The 19,633-nt window shown below is 43.9% G+C and overlaps 1 protein-coding gene across 9 annotated transcripts; it reads right to left on the bottom strand.

The window, feature by feature from the left end:
* Nucleotides 1–150: 150 nt before the first annotated feature.
* On the bottom strand, nt 151–19,456 carry usp15 (ubiquitin specific peptidase 15). 9 transcript variants are annotated; one of them, XM_027003887.3, is made up of 22 exons: nt 19,254–19,445; nt 18,257–18,384; nt 17,848–17,978; nt 15,828–15,954; nt 14,708–14,853; nt 14,365–14,426; nt 13,819–13,908; nt 10,169–10,313; nt 9,599–9,772; nt 9,115–9,273; nt 8,312–8,536; nt 8,048–8,131; nt 7,864–7,958; nt 7,536–7,724; nt 7,274–7,386; nt 6,219–6,494; nt 5,837–5,907; nt 5,623–5,738; nt 5,004–5,153; nt 3,238–3,341; nt 3,052–3,140; nt 151–2,208 (listed from the first exon to the last, which is right to left on the bottom strand). In XM_027003887.3, exons 1-22 carry the CDS (start codon nt 19,340–19,342, stop codon nt 1,978–1,980), a joined length of 2,994 nt encoding a protein of 997 aa, XP_026859688.2. In that variant the 5' UTR covers nt 19,343–19,445; the 3' UTR covers nt 151–1,977. The 9 variants fall into 9 exon arrangements, 8 of the variants coding, with proteins under 8 accessions (XP_026859688.2, XP_026859689.2, XP_035384331.1 ...); XM_027003888.3 differs by lacking the exon at nt 13,819–13,908 and having other exon boundaries at nt 19,254–19,443; XM_035528438.2 differs by lacking the exons at nt 18,257–18,384; nt 19,254–19,445 and adding an exon at nt 17,026–17,085 and having other exon boundaries at nt 17,848–17,977.
* Between the last annotated feature and the right edge of the window lie 177 nt (nt 19,457–19,633).

Raw genomic sequence — 19,633 nt, 5'->3', positions numbered from 1 at the left:
GTATTCTATGGCACTGGGATGTAATGTCTCCAAAATGTGTCTTGCACAATTTACACCTGTTCCGCTGGTAATTTAAAAAGAAAACATTAAAGCAATAGTCTTGGTTGGCATTGCCTTAACAGAACATGCAGAAAAGGAGGACAACAGCAAAAGGCTTTACACAACTTTATTGAAGTCTGTATATAAATACACATGCACATTTCAAATGTAAACCCAAGTGAACTCAAGTGCAGCCAAACGTCAAAACCCCCTTCGTCATGCAAGGATGCCCGAACGAACCTTTACAAAAAGCAGCAGGCAACGAAGCATCCTTCAGCAGACCCACAGCCCAGCCAGACTGCTGGACTGAAGCCTTCTGCAATATATATTCTTCCGTAGTCTTCCTGTGGTCTTAAATACATTGTTTTGCAATGCTTACATATAAATAAATAAATTTATCAAATGTGCACTCACAGAGTGAACTCTTATATACAATATTTATAAGCCCTATGCAATCAGCCTCGCCCAGTCTGATTATCCTTGTGCCCACCTTCTCCTCGACAGAAGACACACACAGCAGTACCCCACTTTATGTGTATTTACCATCAAAAGTGATGAAATGATTTAACCACCTCCCCCAGAACCCAAAAACACATACAGTCTAAAATAAAAAGGCAAAAGAATGGGGAAAAAAGTAAGTTGCTACTCATCCCCATGAAAGGCATCAGTCAAATTTCAGGCAAATAAAACCTCAGTCATATACATTCCCGGCTGCCAATCTGTGAGAATTGGAGCATGTTTCATGACAGGAGATAGTAGTGGTTCCTCTGTGTTTGTAGGGCTAAAGTAGAAAGTGTGATAAACACGTGAGTGTTAGTTTGTGTGTGTGCGCGCGCGCATTTGTGTTAGGTGTTAGTGTCCATTTGGAGCATGTATGGGGCAAAGTAGACAGACACGGTGACGTGATTGTGCAAAGTAAAGGCAACAGTCTGAGATTAGATTTAAGGCCAAGGTGATGGAGGCAAGAGACAGAAACCTATTTCATCACCAAAAATTCATAATCTCAATAAAAAGCCTCTGTGATGGTGTGAAGAATGAGGCTTACTCCAGAAGCAGTGGCAGAGATAGAAGTTAAGTTACACCTTTAATCAAGGTGTTATGTTTTTGATGTAGCTGTCAAGGAGCCTAAATATCTTTATTTGCAAAACCTAAGTTATCCTAGGGAAAAGAAAAGAAAAAAAAAACCCTAATTAGACATACAGCAGCACAACTGACTAGTTTTTAAATTACATATCAGTGCTCTTTTGACGCAAGTGAAACTGCCTGTAGATGCCACTGGTTTAAAGGCAGATCTTTAAGCAGCTGAACAGAGGGGATTCTGGGTAGCCATAAACCACTTCTGCAGTTCACATGGCACTAACTATAAAAACACATGGAGTGATTGTGCAACAAAACAGTCTATGGAGTTTCAATACCTTTAAAACCCCAGAGATTTACTGTCCATCAAAGATTATGTACAGGGCAACTTAAGGATAAAAGTTAAACACCACTTTTGCAAGTTCTCTACACACACACACACACACACACACACACACACACACACACACACACACACACACATACACATACACAGACAGACAGACAGACAGACACAGGGCTTTCCACCACTCTGAAATCATCAGCTTACACAGCAGTGCTGCAGAAGTTTACATTTGGCTGCACTGTGTGAAAGAGGGGCCCTTGTGGAAAAGTGAAAAATCAGAGGGGGACAAAAAATAAATGATCAACCTGCTATGTTGGCTGTTCAAACAGGGGCTCGACTGCTCAGTTTCGGGGCGTTCTAGCTGACTCCTTGGCACCCCTGGGCCCTGGCAGGCACTGGTGAAAGCAGGGGATGGCCCTGGTACTCACTGGGCTGCACGCTCCTGATATGGCTTCTGATGACACCCTGACATCCCCCACTCCACCCCCTCACCACTCTCCAATGTTTATGCCACCTCAGTTGGTGTTCATAGTGATGTCATTGTTGGGCTCGAGGTCGTCATCCTGCTCATTGTCATTTAGGTCTTCTTCATCCTCCTCCTCCTCATCATCTTCGTCACTTTGGGCATTGGCTCCATGGGCCGAGGTGCTCTCCTGCTCCTCTGGGTCCTCGCGGTCCAGGGCAAAGTAGCCTGTGCCCTTAACCGTGTCCTGGCGCTGGTAGAACAGTACGTATGCTGCTTTGGACTACAAACACACACACACACACACACACACACACACACACACACACACACACACACACACACACACTCTCAACAATGAGCATTGTGAGTACAGTTTTTGTGTGACCTATTCCTGCTAAAAACAAGGTGACAACATAACTCCAAGCAATGCTAATACAGTCAGAAAATCCTGCAGTTGAGGAAGCTGAATCTAAACAAAACAAAACAAAACAAAACAAAACTAGGCAAACCTAGTTTAACCGCTCCATACAACACACAGAATCCCTCCATCAAGTGTTAACAATACACATCTAAATGCCTGGAAATCTTTGAAAGGAAGCTTGGAATATGAGTGGTCTCCTGTGTCTTACAGATCAGAAAAGGTTAATTGCTGTCTTCAATAGTAAATCTCTTTGTGCAGCACTAACTCGGCTATATCCATAGATAATACTGCACAGATGCACTGAGATCCCTTGCAAATGAGCCTTTAGCAAAGAGCATCAGTCTGTGACTGAAAGTGTCAGTGACTTTGTGAACAAATGCAGTACAAAATGTGCATCACAAATGTGCATCTGCTATCACTTACCGCTTGCTATCTAAAGTTCATTAGCTTGAAATGTGACTGGAGGTAGGTGCAGAAAACAAATTCATGCAAGTAGACAGCAACTAGTTTGCTAACAAATGCTGTAGTTGCATGGGTATGACCAAACGGCCCTGGCATCACTTATGGTTTTCTTGCCAGTGTTAACTACACTGAAATTAAACCTCATGGATGTGGGACTCAGTCAGCGTGCAGAACTGCCTCTTCTAGGCCAGACCCCTAGGCAGTCTTGAGAAAGACCTAACTAAATAAATAATCCCTTACCACAATCTGATCCTCGCTGACTGGAGACACGATGCTGTCATCAAAGTTGTACCACTTGCCATCATCCTTGTTCTTGGCGTAGGCGGTATCTGACAATTGCAACAGATTTGTGCGCTATGCATAAGTGAGAAATTCAAAGTGTTTCCTGGTGACTGTGTGTACACGTGCACCTGCTTTAACACTCACAGTGTCCTCCTCCCATTCCTCCGTAATGGTTGGACACAGCAATGAGGTCATAGCGGCATGGCCCAGCGTTGGGGTTAATGAGGAACTCGGACATGTCCAGATCACTGGAGAGCAACAAACCCCTTTACTATTATGTACGTAATATATATGTACAGACAGCCACTTGTACACTTTAGATATTTATTTTTATTTATTTATATATATATATATATATATTACATATTACACACAGAGTGCAAAATTATTAGGCAAGAGAATATTTTGACCATATCATTTTATTCATATTTTCCAACTCCAAACTGTATAAACTTGAATGCTTATTGGATTTAAACATATCAGGTGATGTGTATTTGTGTAATGAGGGAAGGTGTGGCCTAAGGAGATCAAACACCCTATATCAAGGTGTGCAGAATTATTAGGCAGCTAATTTTCCTTAAGCAAAATGAGCCAAAAAAGAGATTTAACTGACACTGAAAAGTCAAAAATTTTAAGTCTTTCAGAGGGATGCAGCATTCTTAAAACTGCTAAGATATTGAGCCGTGATCACAGAACCATCAAACATTTTGTTGCAAATAGTCAACAGGGTGGCAAGAAACGTGTTGAGGGGGAAAAAAAAGCAAATGAACTGCCAAAGATTTGAGAAGAATCAAACGTGTAGCGGCCAGGAGCCCGTTATCCTGCAGTGCCGTCATATTCCAGAACTGCAACCTACCTGGAGTGCCCAGAAGTACAAGGTGTTCAGTACTCAGAGACATGGCCATGGTAGGCTAAGGAAAACTGAACTCCGACCACTACTGAACAAGACACATAAGGTGAAACGTCAAGACTGGGCCAAGAAATATCTGTAGACAGATTTTTCAAAGGTTTTATGAACTGATGAGACGAGAGCAACTCTTGACGGATCAGATGGAAGGGCCCGTGGCTGGATCAGTAACGGGCAGAAAGCTCTAATTCGACTCAGATGCCAGCAAGATGGAGGTGGGGTACTGCTATGGGCTGGTATTTTTAAAGATGAGCTAGTTGGACCTTTTCAGGTTGAAGGAAGACTCAAAACCAACTCCTAAACCTACTGACAGTTTTTAAAAGACACTTTCTTCAAGCAGTGGTACAGGAAAAAGTCTGCATCTTTCAAGAAGACCATGATTTTTATGCAGGACAATGCTCCATCTCATACATCACTATGTACTCCGAAGTACTCCACTATGTGGCTAGCCAGTAAAGGCCTTAAAGATGAAAGAATAATGACATGGACCCCTTCCTCTCCGGACCTAAACCCTATTGAGAACTTGTGGGCTCTTCTTAAATGGGAGATTTGTGGTGAAGGAAAACAGTACTGCTCTCTGAAGAGTGTCTGGGAGACTGATACCTGCTGCACAAAAAGTTGATTGTCAGCGCATTAAGAAACTGACAGACTCCATGAATGAAAGGCTTATGACTGTTATTGAAAAGAAGGGTGGCTATATTGGTCACTGATTTTTTTTTTTTTTTGAAGTGTCAAATGTTTATTTGTGAATTGAGTTTTTATTATTCTCACTTTAAAAAATGAAAAACAAGTGAGCTGGGAAAATGTCAGTTTTTCCATTTAGTGGTCCAATAATTATGCACACAGATATTCCTCATTTTTCACTTTCTTATTCAGGTTTGAGGTTTACTAACATTTTGGACTGACCGAGAGCACTGTAGCTGTTCAACAATAAAATGAATCCTCAAAAATACAACTTGCCTAATAATTTTGTGTGTGTGTGTTGCTACTAGCAGGCAATTACCGAAGTGGGAAGTCCACAAGTGAGTCCAGCTTGTCCCTCATGTAGCGGCTGTAGGAGAAGCGCTTAAGGTGGACCACCAGCACTGGGGGCAGGGACCACAGGTCCAGCTTCTTAGTGGCCTGCTGGTGCTGCTTGCAGCTCGGGCAGTACCTGCAACCACACACATGCAACACACACACACGCCGGTATTTAGATGCAGTCAGAAGTGAATACACAATGATGTAAAGCTATATGCTTTTTAGATGTTGAAAACATCATGATAGCTACCCAGTGAGTGACCCAAGTCTAATGGAACAGTTAAAATTGCTGAAAGAGGGCTGAGTGTACCATCATCTGAGGATGGTGAAGGTACACATGCATAGACATGCCAAGCACACACATTTGAAGTCTTGTAGAGCCACGATTGTTAAAAAAAAAAAAAAGCACCTTCTGTTGTAGTGCAAATAACCAGTTCACTTTAAATGCTGGTTCAGCAAAACAGACACAGAACAGAAAAGAGAAGACAAACACTGACTATTCCAATAACAAACATTTTTGCTCTTAGATGACTGAATGCCCTTTAAACTAAGTGAATTTCATGGTTAATGGGGTCATTTAGAAGTGCATTTCCCAAACTCACCAAGGGTCCTCTGCCCCCAGTTTCTCTTTGGTAGTAAAGAGTTCGATGCAGTCCTTCAATTTAAAGAAGGCCTTCTTCTGGGGTTTGTATTCCATGCTCTCATGCTTATCAAAGTCCTGGAGCAAGAAAAAAGAAAGAATAGCAAGGTAATAAACTCTGTGGACGCACTCAAGGCAAAGGCAATAGACAAAAAGACTTTTACTGCCAGCCTTACTTCCACTGCACTTTCATCAAAGTACTTCTTCTTCATCTCTGGCTCCCAGTCCAGGGAGAGATAGGACCTGTCTGTGGTGGAGAGGTGGCAGAAATGTAACACAACTGTCCAATGTGTGACCACAGAAACCCTGTCACTGTGGCACAAACATGGACTGCAGTGCAAAAAAAAAACAACACAAAAGAAAACCCCCAACACTGATACAAACGCACTGGAATACACAGGAAACAAGCGCAAATAAATGGAGAAAATAACAGCAGATCCTTTCTCCTTTTTATTTCCACCTAATCTAAAGGATGTGGTCATTATTTCTGTGGTCAAGCTTATGCCCCAGTGACAGAGGCACAGTATTGCTGCTCGGATCGGCTCAAACGGGGCGTACCACTGAGGCGAAGGTGTCCCTCATCGAATCGGATCTGCCGTGGCTCCTCCTTGATGAAGCTCAAGTCGGTTTTGCCCATGTTGTTGAACTGGAATGTGAAAAGTCGCTTCTTGTGGCCTGTGAGCTGCTGGCCTTTGGTCGAGTTCTCTGGGCCAACCCCGTTCTCCAGGTCGTTGTCTCCGCCCACCGAATCCTCTGACTGGCTGTTGTCGTTCTCAGAAGGGAGTTCCTGGTCCTGACTGGACTCGTCATCCTGCTCGTCAGTCTCCATTTCACCTGAAATTGGAGGGACTATTCTGTACACAATTCTGCAAAAAAAAAAAACGAATTTCTACTCCAGTCCCATCAACACACACCAGGGCTGGCACATGCTTTGCTAGTAGTGACACTTGAAACTTTTACATGTTTTAAACAAATTCATGTTTCAAAATCCTAAAAGGTCAGACAGGTAGCATTCATTATTCATTCAAATAGCATATCGTTCATCAGTGGCACTGATTGACAGCTTTGGCTGTTAATTGGAAAAGGGTGAAGATGCAAAGCGCTCTCACTTGCAGTTCCTACCACTCTACAGGACCTTCACTTTGTGGGATAATAGTGCAATTTGGCCTCCAGCTTTCTGCTGCTGTAAATTACAAGGATTTTGCACAGGGTACATGTGCAAGGAAATGCAAAACACAGGGCCTATGTCCACAGAAAGAAGCAGTGTGGATCAGCATTAAGTGGTACATGGTGCTTTGTCAGGACGCTCAACAGCTGAGCAACGTACTTTGGGCCTGGGATCTCTTTCGACCTTGCCAGTCATTATGTTCTACCTGCTATAGACCGCAATTTAGGCTGAACAGCAAACTACTGATCAGGGCTGCCGTTGTCTATGTAGCCCCATCCATCACACTTTTAATTTAATAGGTCCCTCTGTTTAAAAAAAGCCCTTTGGAAGTTTTAGCTTAGAGGGCTCCTAGACCACTCTATATGACAAGGAAGGTATGCTTGTTGGGATTTTTGTGGACACAGTGCCAGGAAGCGAGACGCCGGCACTGCAGCTGCATGCTTACTGGGCGAGCCTTCCTCCAGTATACCATTGGGGGCATTGCCGTTGATGGCGTGCTGCTTGGAAGAGTGCGTCTCCTCCGAGTCCTCTTCTTCCAGGCCTGAGTGCACGAAGCGACTGCAAATGCACCACAGAAGAAGCACCCGTTCAAAACGTGTCCCCCAAGCTGGCCTTTTTCACCGCTGCTTATGCGTCAGAAGCTAACGAGGACGCGTCGGTCAAGGTTGACTTTTCATGGTCTGAGGGGAGGGGAGGGGGCCGCGTACCACAGGCGGAGGAGCAGCAGGTTGTAGAACTTCTCCTCACTGAGCGTGCGTGGGACGGTGAGGAGGAAGGGCAGGCCAAAGAGCGGCGTGCTGGTGTGGTTGTAGCCAGACTGCTTGTACTTCTCCCGGAGGTGCACGGGGATCACCACATGCTCCGTGTCCTCCAGCCGGTTCACCGCTACCTCGAACCTGAGGGGTCGGGTGCAGAGTGGCAAGAGGCGGGGCTTCACACAATCATTACTAAAAATGGCAAATTATCAGCAACACTGCCAACAAACACAGAAGGCTCAATGCTCACCGAATCACCGCAAGCCCTCGCGATACTCACACATAGATATCGTCCCTCTCCATTATACTGCTCAAGTTTTCATTGGTGGCAAAGATTCTATGGAACCGATGGTTGTAGATATCTGTGACAATCATCTATGCAACACCAAAAGGAAATAAAAGGTTAGTGTGTCAGCTGCGTGTACTGCTGACAAAGTGATTAGGTACAGGCTCTGACGTTTTACCTTCTCGGCAGGTACTCTCGACAGGGCTGAGAGAGAAGCACAGAGGTCTGAGATGTAGCCCACTTTGGGTACAGTCAGCTTATACTGCAACACAAATGCATACACGTGGCAAGATATTTCAACGGATGGCGGCAGAATCTCTGTCTGAGGCAGGTTGTTTGTTTGCTCTGTTGTAAGGGAGGCGTGCAAAGCTTAAACACCCTCCGCATACACGTTGTGGGGGGGGCTGAGCCCTGAGGAGAACATGCGCGCTGCACCCCGTACCTGCATGGGCTTGGTCATGGGGTCCAGCCGCACTAGGTACACCTCCAGCGTTCGCTCCTTCTTCATGGGAAGCGGGAGCGTCAGGTAGCAGAACGGGTCAAAGGTCACGGAGACCTTGGCGCACACAGGGCATACAAGGGTGGACTTGAAGAGGCCGTGGAAGATGTCCACGATGATGGAGTCATTCCTCTTGATGTGGTTTTCCCAGGCTTCTTCAGCTACTACCTGAGGGGTGGAGCGCTCGACTTCAGTTTGGGTGGGACTAAGGCATACACGGTAAGTCCTGATCTCCAGGACATATGGCTGCGTTTGTTAGTCATTACTGCAGCACTGATATCACAGCAGGCTACGATAGGAGAATGAAATGATACCAATGACAGTTCTGTGGGTGTTTCCATGAATCACAGCATTCACATAATCCAACAGATCTAAATAAATTAGTTAAAAAATACAGCAAGCCAGACTTAAAGCATGCAACATCAAGAGCTCGTTAGTGTGGTTTAATATTCTGCAAACTATTGCCAATGTAATCCTGGAATTTTTGCCCAATATTTTGCCTAACCCTGGTATTCACACTACAACAGCATTTGCAATTTATACAATGTGTAAAAAACACCCCATTCTTATATGGCATGTACATAATCGTGTGTGCGTGTGTGCATGTATGCGTGCGCAAGACAGCGATACCTTAAAGCTGAATTAATTAGCTTCGAGCACATACAGCGCAGCGTGACGTCATTTGCACTGACCATCCCCACATGCCAGAGTTGTGACGAGCACCCAGGGAGGGAGCAGGCGGCTACCTTGTCCGGCCGGCCGGCGGCGTCTTTCAGCTGGATGTAGGGCTTCTTCCTGATGCGGTTCAGGTCCTCGTGCAGGCCGTCCAGCAGGAAGGCCAGAAGCTCGTGGGAGTCCTGCTGCTGGTAGCCTGAGAATTGAGGGGCGAAGCGGCCCACCTGGGTCTGTGGTGGCCAGTGTGGTGGAGGGATGCAGGCAGGCAGAAGGGTGGGGGGTGGTGGGGGGGGGTCAGTTCAGGGACGGCAAAAGTCTTTTGTAGGCCGAGTTTTCCAGAAGGAAATAATAATAATAATAATAATAATAATAATAATATAGCAAGAAACTGACAATTAATTCTCTTTCACCGTAAAAACAATGCAGGCGGCATAAAAAGGAAAATAAACAGGACAAAAATTAAACGACCCAAGCAGTTTTAATAGGCTAATTACAAGTCACACCAATATGATTTAAAATTTTACATACATTTCTCCTCAGTTGTTCACACCTTACCTTAAAAGGTCTGGGGGTGACGTAACTGTATTTGCCAGACCAGAGCTGCTTGATGAGCTCAGCGTAAGCCTTGGCGATCTCCCCTTTCATTCCTAAAGGGTTGTCCTCATTCAGTTCAGCCTGGTACTTGTCCTTCAGGTAGTACTCAGTGAGCGGGGGAATATTGCTTAAACACTGCAGGACACGAGCAAACACCAGAGTGAGGGGACCTGAAGTGCTGCCAGCAGGACAGATAGAGCACAAAGCACCAAGGGTGCCAGTGACGCCCAGCGCCTCTCCGCCTAATTACTACAAGTGATCAGTATGCTGCCCGCAAGGCATCACAGAGGTGAACACGTCAATTCCTAACTGCCTAGCTAGCGTTTGAGAAGCCTCAACAGACTCCAGTAAAAAAATAAACAAAACATCACTTTTAGAAAACGAATTCACTATGAACTCTGACCAGCACATGCTGACTGTTTCCATGCATTAAAAAATAAAAACAACAACAACAACAAAATTCATGCACAGGTGAAACATACACAAAGACCGCAATTTACTGATTCCACGGCAGCTGCAGGCAAGTCGTACCTGTGTAGCGGAGTTCATGAAGCAGGTGTTGCCCAGATTGGATAGGCCACACAGGCCTGCCTTCTCACTGTGCCTGCTCTGTTCCGAGTACTCGTAGCTGTTATAGGGTGGGTAGGATGGGAGGCTATAGCTAGAGTTTTTTACACTGCAGTGAAAGAACGGCAGGGAGGGAGAGACAGAGGGAGGGAGGGAGGGAGGGAGGAAGGGAGCGGGAGGGGGGGAATACAGGGAGAGAAAATAAAATTAAAGCAAGAAAAGCATCTTATAGAAATAGAAACGAACAGAAGGCATACCACATGGCAAACAGTCCAAAACGAAGCTACCACATATAAAAAGCCTGAACTGAAATCCTACAACCACATGTAATTCACCCATTTCCTAGCCAGTCCTGTCTTACAAAACTACGCTCCCATACAAGCAAACATGAGCACAATATAGCAGTTCAAGCCTGCCCTGCGGCTGCGACCAGACACAGCTCTAATAAAGCCTGTCCTCTCCGTTCTTGCTCCCCCCAGCTTCCCACTACGCCCACCCCCATCCCCAACCCAGGATCCAGCAGCTAAGAAGCACATGGCTTTGCAGCAGACCTCCGAGTAGCATGCACGCCTGTGTCCCACTGAGCAGGCTGTGCGGCTTCGGCGCTCAGCACCCTCTCCACCCTGCGCTCTAACTCCACCCTCTCCGGCCTCGCGCACCACCAGCAGCACAGGAGCATCTCCGGCCCCGGGCGCCATGCCCCGGGGCCCGGTGCACAGCCCTCAGCCGCCCGGAGAGAGCCCACCCCGCGTGCAGTCAGGGGCAGGACAGGCGAGCTCCCTGGTCACTGGCAGAGCAGAGGAGCTCTGTGGGCCAGGAGTGTCATCCTAGATTGTCCCGCCCCCAGTGCTCAGTCAGAGGAAGGGAAGGAGGGAGAGGGAGAAAGAGCAGGGAAGAGAGTATAGGGGAGAGAGAGAGAGAGAGAGAGAGAGAGAGAAGGGGAGAAGGGGGGAGGGAGGAAGGAGGAGGGAGGAGAGGATATTTATAGCAACAGCAGCAGCAGAAAGCTAGTACGGCAGCTTCAGGAGTCGTTGGTACAGGCAGGGAAGGGGAGATGGAGAGAAGCAGGGAAGAACGAGAGTGGGAGAGAGAACATCCTCTTGCTCCACTAACTGAGTGTGCAGCATGCCAGAGACTCAGTAGAGAAGCTGTATTGTGACTAAGCATTTCGGAGCAGTCTTAGCTTCCTGTATCAGAGCACATCTAGCATGAAGGGGAAAAAAAACCAAGGGAGCAATTCCTCCCTACAGTGTGAAGGTCACAAAGACTGCAGAGTATGCAGAGCTACATAGTGGACAGAGAGAGAGAGAGAGAGAGAGATGGAGTGGAAAAGCCAGAAGGGAAAAAAAAGAGAAAAATGGAGGAGAGAGGGAGAGACAAGGAGAGAGAGAATGATGGGTAGAAACTGAGAAGAGACAAAAAGGAGAAGAGAGAGAAAGAGAAAGAAAGTGAAGGACGCAAAAAATACCGAGGGCCTAACAGTCTCCGATTACCTTCATCTGCCATGAAAAGCCCTTACATCACTGTATCAATGGGAAATTATGTACCGGACGCTAGTTTAATTCACACGATGCCACCCAAGGTCTGGGACAACAGTGTCTCCCTTATCATAATAAGAACACTTCATCCAAAGCATAAAGGTATTATATGTTTCAGCAAAATATTCTACAGAGTAGTCGTACCAGAACGCAACTTAATGGTAGGGATGGAGAAACTCTCAAGAGCATGCAATGAAAATGAAAACCAAGGTGAAAAGTGGAAAAAGAACACCCCGGTATTGGTACACTTAAATGCTGATGTTATCTGCTACTGAGGGCTTGGCCTGTGTTAGCATGCAAGACAGCAGGAGAGTGGACAAACACAAACAAACTAGTGAACTACGCGACACTACAAAACTAAAATCTATGCTAGCGCTCTCGCAGCCCAGCTCTGAGGGCCCGCGTGTGTGCTGATCTTATGTCCACATTCGCTGAGGTGCTGATTGGGGTTGCTAATTCTCACAGATGATCAATATGGGCATTTCTTTCTGCCTTCTAGGATCCAGGGGCAGCCATTTTTTAAATAAATAACAAAACAGCACATGGATGCCATAAAAATGAAATTCTCAACTAAAGAAAATGCACAGGAAACAAGCAAGTTCAACAAAGATAAAATAATTTAAACAGGGCATATCACAGATGTGTGGTTTAAACTTTGAAACCATCAATAGTTTACACCTACATCACTGTTCTTACATAGCTACAACAGATGGTAACACTGGCAAGTGTCTTAAAGGACAATAAAATAAAGCCAGAGTACTTAGAGGGTTTTGGGCAGCTTGAGACAGCCTGACATTGATTGTGATTTATTGACCATCTATAGCCCATTACGGAACATTTGTGCTAAACGACAAAAGTGAAACAATGTAAACCTGTGTAGGTGTTCAAGCATCATTTAGTCACAGGAAAGCTTCAATTAACTACAGTTAACTTGCATTCAGAAAGACCCACCACCAGTGTTCAAACCAAAAGAAATAACAATGCTTATGATCCCTCTATTCGCTCAGCGCTACCTTGGCCAATATTTCCAGCAACATTATCCATATCAGACATGCTCATTTGAGAGTCATCTTTTGTGCCGTATGACCAAGTATTAAGGCACAGATACATCTCCTCCAATCATGGCATAGCCTGGCTGTTTCCTGCTTTAAAAGCTGTGGACTGCACAAAATACTGAAACAGCCTGCGAGAGGTTTTAGAAACACAATTAATAATTATAAAACATTTGGCCCATTTAACACAGGCAAGAAACAGTTCTATTTGGTTCACCAAGTGAATCCACCTTGTAAAAACTATAACATTAAAAGTGTTGATATATTAGGAAAATTTTATTTATTCATGCATACCAGGAAGTGCCTCAAACCATACTTTCAGGCCAGTCTTCTAAAACAAAAGGCAGTAATACTGGTTTTTAGATGGCACTTATTTCATAACCTTATTAACTAACAGATTATTACACGTACTCTGCCAGCCTAGACTAGCCTATATTGTTTTTTTCCTATCTGGCCCCCAGTAAAAAACGACACATTTTATATGGACTGTAAGAAGGATTTTTAAGGACTTAAATTCATGTTGACTATTTCATAACACATATAAAATCCTTGAAATTGCCTTTCTACAGAGGGCATCTGTGCTGATGCTGGGAACCCTGGCATTAGATGGTCCTATCAACAATCCTGGTGCTCCACTTGGCTCATTTTGGATTAAACGGAGCAACACAGCAGCAGAAACCAGCACACACACAGACAGTCCTCAAGATGGGCAGTAGACCACACAGAGACTCCATCCCAATACTCCAAAATCTTTTCTTCCTCTTATCCCTTGTGCACTTTGAAGTATGCAAGCAGCAAAATAGCTGAGAACCTAAAAAACAGCCCTCTTGTTAACATTTTACAAGAATCCTGGTGTTGACACAGCAATTCAGTGCTGCTTCAGAGAGGACAAAGGAAAGGAGGCTATTTGGTGCACTAGGACGGCTGTTGAGAGTATAAACAAACACAGACCCATGCTGTTGTTTGGGTTATACTAGACCCATTAATGCCCCTCCCACTGAGCCACGCCCATTTTGGCGCTTACTTCCTGCTGCTGAAGCTGCTGCTATGATTGTTTGTGAGAGATGAAGGGGAGATCTTTGGTAAAGCAGAGAGATTGGAAGTACCAGATGACCTTCAAAAGATAAGAATACCATGCGTTAGAAGAAATTAAAGCCTTTATTAGCCTTAAAAATCGAAGTAAGTGTTATTACTCTGATTGATTTAAAAAGGAAAAATGTTATGGGTTATGGCAGCAAAAGAGGCAAAGTATACATCGGGCATAGCAAATATGTAGAAGTATATGACAAACAAGAATTTGAACAGAAAGTACTGAGTGTAAGAAGCAAGATAACAAAATCAGCCAAGTGCTGCAATGGCTGTAAGAGGGTTTTTGAGCCCAGTTTCTAAACAATATTCATTAACCAATATACAAATGATGGGCTACTTCTACCACTGTGAATGGAACTTTACCTTTCACTACTGCTAAGCAATCACCCATACAGAACAAGGGTGTAGAACAAACACGTCCGTCCACTCTATCCGCCTATGATGGTGAAGAGCAGAAGAGAACATCTCACTAATCACTTACTTCAGTGTGGAGGAACCTCGAGGCCATGTTCCATCCTCATTCTTCTGCTCTATAACTAGAACCTACAAAGAAAAAAAATCAGCAATCAAAAAAGCCTACAGACTTAAATTTAGAAACTGACTTTTATATCTGTGTTCATATCAATATCCCAGATCTTTGGAGCAAGTCGACCCTTGAACAGTGTGGTGGTATCTGAGCTAAGTTCCCAAAGTCCACTCTAGTGCAATATTGGCTTTCTGAGTGAAAAACTCTGGAGTCACAATATAAGTGACAGCAATAATAGCGTGATACTACTTGTAAGCACCATTGGCCTGTAGCATCTGAACTAGCCACATTTTCCTACCTGCCCCTGGTAGAGCCCAGCATCCTGAATGGTGCTGTCCGGCTTGTTCAAAGACTCAAACGTGTTGCTCATGTATTTGTTCCACAGTCTGGTCTCCTTCTCATCAGGAATGTTGAACAGTTTGCGCATCTCCTTCTCAATGGTGTCTGGGAGGGACAAATCTCACATCAGACCTTGCTTTGATATTATATACTGCAGCGCCTTGCATTGCCCCAGTCTGGGTCCACTGGAAGGATCAGTGGGCCGAGCCTGTATGCCTAGTTTTGCAGCTTTTGGTGTCTTTTTAATCCTTATAATCACGAGATTGTCATTTAATAAATCACTGAGTTAAAAGTAAACAATTGTGTTTTAACCCTCATTAAAAAGGAATCAGGTTAGCGTTCCTTTCAGTCTTAATTTATTTATTTTTAAACCACAGGGAGGTCAGGAACATATAAACTAAAATACTCAAGCAATAACTGAGCAATCTGAGCACTGAAAGTTAAAACGACCTATGCTATCAATATAAGACAACTGATAATTGGGGAACTATGCAAAATCGAGACTGCTGTGCTGAAAACACATGAGAGTACTATCCACATCTGACAGTTTTCATGCAATTTCTTATGAACATTACATAGCGACTACATGCTGATATTTGATGTTCCTGAACATATGAAATACAATAGGATTTTTGTTATCAATCCAGCTACAAAGTCCAGATATTTGTATAGCATGTAGTTTATATAGCATGCAGTGTCCTTGTTATTAACAAAACAAAAGCAGTCGATAGCAGCTGCACTGTACTAGTCCAATAAAAAGTAAGTAAAGTCTGTGCAAATCTCCTGCGTTGTCTCCTTGCCTATTTGTTATATGAAAATTAGTCAATGGGACAAGAGGAAGGGGGAAACACAGTGCACACGTAGCTGTGGATGTGTGTGCGTGAAATCATTTATGGACAAGAATCACAAAAACAAGCATGGCTCTCGTGTTTTTTTAGACCATGCGAGACAACCCGCAAGACATAATGACTGTATGAGAGTTGGAGTAACTTATCTCTCTAAAGCAGACGTGTGCTGCAGTCTTATCAAACCCCAGATATGCACCCAGGACGTGTGCAGTTTTAATGAAGGAAACACACCTATTGTGTCTGCTTTGCTGAAGCGTCTGGTGACGATATTGTCCATGTTGCTGTCTTCACATAGCTTCAGCTCGGTGAGGTAGACCTCCACTTTACAGTGCTTCACAAACATACCCTGCTCAACCACCTGAGAAGAACAAAGCAGAGGGGAGAAAGGGGCTGAGAAAGGGTTCTGCCGGTTAGTCACTACTGGCCCAATGCTGGTCACACAGCAGGTCACACAGCTTGGCATAACCGACCGCTATACAGAAGACAGGCATCTCTCTATTTCATACAGGCACCTCTCAGCACTGTCATGCTGCAACAGAAAACTTTCATGTGATTGGTTGAATCATTAAATGCTTCATTATGAAGAAGCTGTTCACAACACCAGCATTGCAGCATTAGCACTGTTCAGTAGGCCACAAAATGTAAGGGGCAACAATTAAAACTACAATTCAATAGCTTGTCATTTTGTTAATAGCTATATTTGAATTTGAAAATGTAAAAACATGCACCTGTCAAACTACAGTACTGACCACCTCTACTTTATTCTGTTAGAGGTACTTTGCTCAGAAAACAATTCCTTTATATGGGTAGTGACTATAATAAAAATAAAGATCCCTTACAAAAATCTGAACCTTTTTCCTCCTGTAAACAAAACATAACCGTAGCAGCAGCAGGTGCAAAGGCAATGAGGGTTCAGTGCTGCATAATGGCAGTTAATGCGTTAAAACAAGCAAGAGACTCTTAATTTAGCAACCAAGCACAGAGACAGCTGGAGGGTCCAATCCTATTTATTTCACGCAGCCCCTCCACTGATGGCCCAGCAAACCATAAGAACAAACTGCCCCAGAGTCTTGGTTCAAACCCTCCACAGTCACTTCGACTGAGCCAAAGTGCATGAAGTATTATTGTGACTGCTAAAACTCTTAAATGAGCAAAACTGTCCTACATTAGTCATGACTGCAACTTTTGCTCTTGCCTTGGTGTTTTCTCGCTTTTTCTCACTGTCTGTCTGCCTGTCTTCCCCTCTGTCTAACTCCTTTTCCCTCACTTTCTGACCTCAACCAACATTCCTCTTCATTGAATACAAGGACACCCCAAAACAGGCGCCTAGAATCAGATTCTAGGCCACATCAAGACCCAATAAACACGTTATATTCCAATCGACTTCCATTCAGAACCGGGAGCCCCAAAAGTGAGAAAAAGAAGGAACCTCTTGCAAGCTGTGCCTAGCAGACCGCTCCATGTAGCCTTTCAGTCACCCAGAGTCCCTCTGAAAATAGAAACGCACGAGCCACTTGACACCCCCTGCGACATACATGGCAAAAGGGGAGGATCGATCGGGTAAAGAGAAACCCCAGAAGCAGCCATGATGCCATGACTGAGTAAATTTGAACAAGCAGTATCGGAAGTGAGAAAGGCCTAAATGGCTGCGATGGTGTCAACATATAGAAAGGCACAGAGGAAATCTCTAGGTGTATTTTAAAGGGGCCATGCCTTATTTATTTTTAAATGAAAAATATTAAGGAAATGCCAAAAAAAAACCTTCAATTTTAAAGCAGCATAACCCTTTGCTGTAGAACTATGCCAACACAAAGTTTTATATATAAATATAAAGCAAAATTTGAATAAACTTGACTTGTGTTATGGAACTCAACTGAGCAATTTTTTCTTTATAATGAGGTTTTTATAATGAAGGCACAGAGGAAAAAAAAGGTTTTATGGCATAAATAAATAAGCTTATTTATTTATTTGTTTGTTTGTTTGTTGATTTTTGTTTCAAATCATGTAAATTCAATCTACCAGCATCATGTCATCTAACAATGCATATACATTCACATGTAAAATGAACAAAAGTAGACCATCACCAGTCTTTTCTAAATATGCCCTTTCAAAATGTAAAGGATGCCAATCAATCTTTCAACTTACCTGCTGTTTAACAAGTAAAACACACCATAACCATACTAACTTTAGGATTCTCATTATCAATCAAAAACATAGACCTCTACACATACTTAGACTGAAAGAGAAATACCTTTCGGGCGATTGGCTCCTGGCCCTCGGTCAGCCCATACCAACTCACTAACTTATTCCAACCGTCAGTGGGCACAAGGATGTAGTCCAATTCATCAATAAGGTGCTCCTTAATGGCAAGCACATCACTGTCTTAAAAAAACAAATAAATACTCATTGTGAATTAGAGCAGAAATGATTATGAATAACCTTATTTCACAACATTATGAAAAAAACAATGAAATTATTACATTTATCCATTAATTTTATTCAATTTTTATTGACTTCAGTCCTGTAAATCTGAGTTTTTACTGTAAATACAATACTTTCTTTTAGCATTATTGGGTAATTCTTCAAGCCAATTATGGTTTAAGCAGTATGCTTCCAGCCAGAATATTAACTCACATCACAGTATTTAAGCAGCAGCTAACCTTTAAGGAGGCCCGCATTGTCCACTGGTCCAGGGTAGACGTTCTGATCTCCCATCTGGTACTTATCCCAGCTATCAAAGCCCACATATTTTTTCCACTGTTTGAACCAATGACTGTCTATTAAGTACCTGTGAAACATCATCAAGATGGAACATTTGATTGGTTCACTTAAAGACAAACTTTCATGGACACTTGATCTTAACTCCAGGGTTCATGCAGAGGCAGGTACAACACAAAACGACCCTGACCTTTCTCTGAGAAGGTCTTTATTATCAGTGACGACTGTGCTACAGCCTACAACATGTGCTCCTTCTTTTACTCGGTGATTGTAAACAGCAGCATAATCCAAATGTTATCTAATCGACTCTTGAAGGAAATAGGGCTAGTGGCTTAAGAGTGAGTTTGTTTTCTTTTTCTGCTAACTCATGGAACAGCGTAAGACTAGTTATTAACTCAGTACAGAATTAAAGGAAATAAGTATCGATCCTCGTAATTCTAGAGATCTTACAGAAGTTTTAACCTGCCTACAAATAACGCATACAAGACAACTGAAGTAACATCAAAACACTCCCTAACTATAGTGGATTCTCTAGTAACCTAACAAGTTTAGGCTTGCTCTGGGAGGCTGAAAGTCTACATGACAGGTGCCTCTCTCGTCTCCGCCCTGACAGACGCAACGCTAGCCAGCTACTTGGAACCAGCGCCAAGCCTTTAGGTGAACCAGTTCACGCGTTTTGACTCGGCTACGAGGACAACCTGTGACTCTGATAGAATATCGTAACTACGGTTTCACTGGGTGTAATTTACAGAGGAAAACGCCAACAAAATTCGAGCGGTCGGTGTCAGACGGACAGGCCAGCTGGATAACCGTTACGCCGAGCGCGCTGTCAACACGGCCTGCGCCGCTAATTTTCAGATAACCTCGCGTTTGACAACAGACGACACAGCCAGCCGGCAGGCCCGGCAGCTCTGAGAACGTTTGCTGGTCAGCCCTCACCAAGTCTCTCCTTTCCGCAGCTGCGTTTTCACCAGCGCAGCAACCTCTCCTCTCTGAGTCTCCAGATCGGCCGCTCCTCCCTCCGCCATCTTTCCTCAGACATCGCCCGCTGCATTGTGGGGCAAGGAGCGTCGCTGACGTACGTCAGGTTCATTAGCCAATCACCATTAACCTTCGCCTGGGGGGAGGTGGGGTCTCTTCATCGGGGCAGGCGGACAACTGACGCGCATGTTTACAAGACACCCGTGGACAAAATACGCCATCTACAGGTAGCAATTGTAGTAAATTATTATTATTTTATTTATTTATTTATTTATTTATTTATTTATTTATTTATTTTTGATTATTAAATACAGGTCAGGGAAGTTAAAACAAAGAAA

Source organism: Electrophorus electricus, chromosome 11, assembly GCF_041902795.1.
Source record: "Electrophorus electricus isolate QZ-2024a chromosome 11, ASM4190279v1, whole genome shotgun sequence".
NCBI lineage: Eukaryota > Metazoa > Chordata > Actinopteri > Gymnotiformes > Gymnotidae > Electrophorus > Electrophorus electricus.
This window is presented reverse-complemented; position numbering and strand designations above follow the sequence as displayed.

Coding starts and splice junctions, on each gene's coding strand:
- usp15 (XM_027003887.3), bottom strand. CDS start 19,342: ATGGCGGAGGGAGGAGCGGCCGATCTGGAGACTCAGAGAGGAGAGGTT. Junction 15,955..17,847: donor AGGAGCCAATCGCCCGAAAG/GTATTTCTCTTT, acceptor TGTTCTTCTCAG/GTGGTTGAGCAGGGTATGTT. Junction 5,739..5,836: donor TTGATGAAAGTGCAGTGGAA/GTAAGGCTGGCA, acceptor TTCTTGCTCCAG/GACTTTGATAAGCATGAGAG.